Source organism: Eleutherodactylus coqui, chromosome 6 (genome assembly GCF_035609145.1).
Source record: "Eleutherodactylus coqui strain aEleCoq1 chromosome 6, aEleCoq1.hap1, whole genome shotgun sequence".
Lineage (NCBI taxonomy): Eukaryota > Metazoa > Chordata > Amphibia > Anura > Eleutherodactylidae > Eleutherodactylus > Eleutherodactylus coqui.
In genome coordinates, this window is record NC_089842.1 from 214831563 (window position 1) to 214837751 (window position 6189).

General features: G+C 45.0%; 1 protein-coding gene across 1 annotated transcript in view; it reads left to right on the plus strand.

Annotated features, from left to right (window-relative positions):
* ATP6V1D (ATPase H+ transporting V1 subunit D) overlaps positions 1-5880 on the plus strand; it is a 28480-nt gene extending 22600 nt beyond the window's left edge. Inside the window, exons 6-9 of the mRNA XM_066608698.1 lie at positions 139-242; positions 2731-2797; positions 3606-3684; positions 5452-5880. Coding sequence (XP_066464795.1) covers positions 139-242; positions 2731-2797; positions 3606-3684; positions 5452-5590 — 389 coding nt within the window. The 3' untranslated portion in view covers positions 5591-5880. The remainder of the gene's footprint in view (positions 1-138; positions 243-2730; positions 2798-3605; positions 3685-5451) is intronic.
* The last annotated feature ends 309 nt before the right edge of the window (positions 5881-6189 follow it).

The window sequence follows — 6189 nt, forward strand, 5'->3', positions numbered from 1 at the left end:
GCTCAACTTTCCCCAGACAGATGATGAGGTGGGAAAGAAGGATAGGGGACATTGAATTGCAACACATGATGGTTGGTCTGATAGTTGTTGGAGGTGTACAGGCATCCTTACTCTGTGATGTGCACTTGTATTTAACAGGCTATGAATTAACGGGTCTTGCGAGAGGCGGTGAACAACTCGCTAAACTGAAGAGGAACTACGCCAAGGCTGTGGAGCTGCTGGTAGAACTGGCCTCATTGCAGGTATAGGCTGATATGAATTATTTGTCTCTATACATATTCCACCCACCTATATTTATAGGCATAATAAGTTTTAGGCGGCTTTCACACAAGTGAGAAAAACGTGCGGTTTTCTTATGATTTAAGGCTGTACAGCTCTGATGTTGGAAGACGTCCGTCGGGGTTCTCTTACTGTATATTGCCAGCCTCTCTGCTGTCGGAGCCTATCCAACGTGTCACCTCATGCACTACTGGCTTTAGCCAGCAGATAGCGCTGTTGTATAACGGCAGAAAAAGAGTAAGCCCCCTAGGAAAACCAGGATACAAATTGGATTGGAAAGGGTTAAGCCCTGCTGTTGTATTCTATTAGGTTCAGCCAGGCACAGGACTTAATGGAATGTCTTTATAAAAAATTATCAAAAAGTTATGGGGTGGGGGAGGTAAACAGGAATACCTGGGAAAACCCACACAAACAAGGGGTGAACATACAAACTTCATGAAGATGTTGTCCTTGGTGAGGTTTTGAACCCATGACCCCAGCTCTGCTGCAAGTGCTAACCACTTGTGTATCCATGTTAGTAGACAAATTAAAAAGAAGTTTATTTTTTAAGTTGAGAGGAGGATGGAAAATGGTTGCGTCTCCAAGGGGATAAAGGGGTTAAACATGGAAGCAGCTGCACAGATCTTATTGGATGTTTGCTACAAAGTTTCAGTGTTGACCTCACACAGTGTGTGCCAACTGAGAGTAGGTGGAGTTGTGTACAGATGTTCAGTCTGTTCTCATTCACTGACAGCAAACAATATCTTAAGGCCTCATGTCCCCGGCAAAAAGTCTTTTTAAAAATCTGTGCGGGTCTCGTACGTGCGATACGCACCCATAGGGAATCGTTGGGCACCTGCAGGTAATTAAATACCTGTGGGTGTCATTTTTTCCTCGGTGTGCGGTTTGCATGTTTGGGAAAACACCCGCAGCATGCCCCATTTTCTGCGGTTTTCCTACACGGACGGCTTCTATTGAAGTTAATGGAAGCTGTCTGATCTGCGGCACAGTCGCGGATGGCACTGTGGCTGTGCCGCGGATCTGCAGGAAAGCAGGAGAGTTTTAAAAAAAAAAAAGGGAAAAAAAGGACGGCGCATGCCCACCTGGACACATCCCCCGTGCAGAAGATAGAAAATCCAGCTGCGACGGAGGAGACCCGTGCCCCGTCCGGACAGGTGAGTAAATGTCTTTTTTTTACCTCATAGCTGCGGGCATGGCTGGAAACCACTGCGGGATTCTGCACTGGGAATGCATGCGTGCCTGTGGACATGAGGCCTAAAAGTTCCAGATCCTTTCATTTAGGCCCCCTGCACCCGGATTCCGCATATGTAATTATTAGAGTTCTGGTGTGATTAGATGAACAGCCTTGCCACCTGAGGCCCTAAAAGCGGTTCCCCCCTTGGCCTATAAAAGGCTCTCGGAGGCTCCTTGTGTGTAGTGACCTCTTCTTCCACTTGTGTGGAGCCTGTTGACCACTAGACGCCTCTACGACGCAGAGAAGAGTTTTCACCCCGTTACCAGAGTCTGAGAGGGGCGCATTATTTGGATGTGAGAAGCTGGATGGTTGTATCGATGAATTGTCCACCACCTGGGCCGTTCTGACCAGACTGCTGTACTAGAGCCTCCATGCCCGCTGGTATCACATCTTGTATCCAAGCTAGAGACAGTACAACAGGGTACTAGAGCCTCCATGCCTGCCCGTATCACATCTTGTATCCGAGCTAGAGGCAGTACAACAGGGTACTAGAGCCTCCATGTCTGTCCGTATCACATCTTGTATTCGAGCTAGAGGCGGTACACTAGGATACTAGTGAGTCCATGCCTGCCTGTATCACATCTGCTAGCCGAGCTAGAGGTGGTACAGCAGGGTATTAGGGCCTCCATGCCCATGTGTATTATATCTTGTATCCAAGCTAGAGGTGGTATAACAGGGTGCTAAAGCCTCCATGCCCATCCGTATCACATCTTGTATCCAAGCTAGAGGCGGTACAACAGGGTACTAGAGCCTCCATGCCTGCCCGTATCACATCTGCTATCCGAGCTAGAGGCGGTACAACAGGGTACTAGAGCCTCCATGCCTGCCCGTATCACATCTGCTATCCGAGCTAGAGGCGGTACAACGGGGTACTAGAGCCTCCATGCCTGCCCGTATCACATCTGCTATCCGAGCTAGAGGCGGTACAACCGGGTACTAGAGCCTCCATGCCTGCCCGTATCACATCTGCTATCCGAGCTAGAGGCGGTACAACAGGGTACTAGAGCCTTCAGTTCAGTTTTTTTTCAATGCATTCTCCTTTTCCTCTGATATCGTAGTCCCTTACTGATGACAACGTTACAATCACAGAGAAACTTTCATTTCATTTCGACAGCTTTTAGTGTAGGGATTATTTTGACAATGAGTGTATATAAAACTGGACATTCCTTTTGAAGATGGCTAACAACTTACGTTTTTTTTCTTGTACATCTCTGCAGACTTCTTTTGTCACCTTGGATGAAGCCATTAAAATCACAAATCGCCGTGTTAACGCCATAGAACATGGTAAGGAAATCAAAAGGTGTCTTCATTTTTTCACCTTTTATTCCTTAGTCTTTAGTATAAGCTTGGTTTACTCTGTCTTCTCCTTGGTTTCCTACCAAACCTTTGTCTTTTTGGGTGAGACCACACCGTACAATTTACCTGAATGGGTTAACATACCCCATTCGCTCTTAGCAGAACAATATCTGCAGTGGAAGAGCCTTGTGGATTTTCATGCTCTAATTGTTGTGGAAATGCTGCTGATTTTCACTGCGAAATTCATTTGTTGTGACACACGAAGTGCATTCTGCGCTCAAAATCCAGATTTTGGTGCGGATTTAACTTTTTTTTTTTGTGATCATAAGCTTACTCGTTACTGAAGATCAGAAGCTCCTGTAGAAGAGTCTAATTTTCCATCCTTTTTAAGTAAAGTGACCAAATATAATGCCGTTTTTACATGGCACGGCTTTGTCACAGTTGGAAAATGCGCCATAGAAATTCTAAGATGCAGCTCTTGATTTCTGTCATGGTTTGGTCAGTGGATCCGCCCCATTATAAATCAATTGAGCTAATCCACAACTTTTCCATGCAGAATTTGCAGCACTTACAAAAACATGCAAAAAATAAATGCACGTTTATAATACATGTGAATGGCATTGTCTGCAGAGTGATTGCAGATTCTGTCAGGATTTCTGTGGATCCCTGCCAGAACCTGAATGTGTAGGGGGAAACCCGTAAATGGAGAGAAACTTTGTAGACTGTAACTAAGGAGAAAATGGCTTTCGCCATTGTTATCTATGACTCTTCTGTTTTTTTTTTTTTCCCTCCCCAGTCATTATACCTAAAATTGAGCGTACATTGTCCTACATCATCACTGAACTTGATGAGCGTGAGAGAGAAGAGTTCTACAGGTAAGGATTACTTCTCCACACCTCCTCTTATTGCTATTGACATCATGTGGAGCCATTTATCAGGTCCTTCCCAGATGCCATAGATCAGTCACTGCACTCACTTTAAGGAAAAGTCAGAGGCCGCGTTCATAGCTGTTCATAGCCGCACCTCTACGGTTACACAGGCTCTACTACCATTGCATCCTAGCTGTTCCTGAAACTGCTTTTGTAGGGAGCCACACTTGTTTTCCTCTATTAAAGGGGTTTTCTTGGACTTTGATGCTAATGACCTATCCTTAGGAAATACGATCTGTGGGGTCCTACTTTTGGTAAACAAATTATAAGAAAAGGACTTATCAATTCAAAAACCACAGAAGGCGGCCTTAGGCCCTTTTTCACACGGGCCACAAAATCTCGCTCCAAAATGCATGTATGTGAAGCCCATGTTTTCCTATGCGTTCTTTCAGGCTACAAAACATTTCTCATACAAAAGAACCCATTGGAAACCATGGGCTTTACATACATGAGTTGTAGCCCGCATGAAAGAGGCCTTACTGGTATACCCATTCAAAATACAAAGGCGGGTATAGACTCCACATCCCTTGGCATGCAGAAATTGCTATACGGAGGAGCATTGTATAGGTAGGTGCAATATAATGATGAATAACCACTCGCATACCTACCACCTATTGGGGGGCTGCTTAGTATTCTGCTTTCACAAAGATAAGGCATAGAAAGAGTGCCAGTCCCATGGATACGTGTAGTGCACCATGCAGACTTCTAGCCTATTAATGATGCAACATACGTTTCAGCCAGTGGGTTGTCCTGCACTTCCAAAAGTGAACCACACTGCCACTGTGACCCTGGACTCTCCTAGCATTTAAGGTCAGACTGCTTGCTGCAAAAATAATAATAAATACGAGGTATCTGTTTAATATTGCAACCAAGATAAGCAAGCTTGCAACCCACATCAAGGGTCCTCATGCACTACACATAGCAGTGGAGCTGGCACCGTTTGAATCTATGTGCAGGTATAATGCAACTATGTGAGTGGGTGGTCATCACTATATTGCACCTGTCTAATGCCCCTCCATATAGCAATTCACCCATCTGCATGCTGATGGATGTGGGTGCTTACATCTGCCCTTGCATTTTGTATCCGTATACCAGTAACTATGGCCGCCTGCTGTGCTTTTTGTACTACTCTTGGCACCCCAACCGATCGGTTGATTGAAGGATCTACAGTGCTTCAGCGAGCTTCCCCTTCATTGTTTAGCAGGTATGGTGCCACACGTTTGGTGGTAGCTGTTGCTGGCATTACAGCTCAATTCCATTAATTGCATTGAGTTGCAATACTACGCACAACCACCACCAAATCTAGGTCATCACTGTGCCTGGTAAATGATGAAAGGGACGTGCTAAGGCCCCTCTTAGCCAGCTGATTGGTGAGCATTCTGGAGTCGGACTCCACATATCTGATATTGATGGCTATCCTAAGAATGGGCCGAAGTCCTGGAAACCTCCTCTTAAAGGGCATTAGTAGATACCTTTATCTGCTGCTTATGAGATTAAGAGCCACAGATAGAAGTGACAAGGGGCGTCTATGACATCTGAGAGCGAAGAATGGCTGCTGTAGGTTGGTTTCTAACTGGATTCAGGATGTAACCAGAGGACAGGAGCAGAACGGGTTCACATAGGAAGAAGACACAAAAAAAAAATTGAGTATATTTTTCTTGCCTATTTGCATTATATCAATAGAGATTTTCCATTTTCTCATGTATAAACTAGATTAAAAAAGATCCAGGAGAAGAAGAAAATTATCAAAGAGAAGGCAGAAAAGGAGCGTGCGAAGTGGGATAACTCAAGGGGCTCCGAACCGGCCAATCTCCTTGCTGAAGATCGGGATGAAGATCTTCTGTTTGACTAGTCGCTGCTGGATGCAGACCGTTGTATTCTACTAATGACCTGCGTCCCGGGGCTTGTAATTATAAGAACATGCGTGTTGCCATCTTCACTCAGCCTGTCGTTGCCATCTTCGCTCAGTACTATGAGCAGAGGAGGGAGTCGTGGTCTTCAGTACATTAGTAGTTGTAGCGCTAACCTAAGATGCACCCCTGAAAGTGGAGAAGCCTACGTGAATATTTTTAAGTTATTGTGCTGTTGTCTGTCTTGTGATTGTTCCAAAGCTGACAGTAAAAGTGCAGTTGTGTACAGAGACCGGTCTCACCGTCTGTTGTATTCGGTGTCCTGCAGATTCGTTACACCGGTCAAGTCTAGCTCGGAAGGGGACCTCAGTTGGTAGAGGTGATGCATACAGTGGTGGTCAAGAAATAGAGAGTTGAGAAAAGCAAAGGGCAAGATTATTAGAACTCTTATTTCGATAACACACTGCGAAGCCTGCACATCCACTTCGACTCCAAACCTCAAAAATGTTAAACTGAAACAATGTTTGATCTCACTTTATTACTTTGAATTACTGCATTTTGTGGCACAACTTTTGTGTTTTGGGTCATTGTTCTGTTGAAA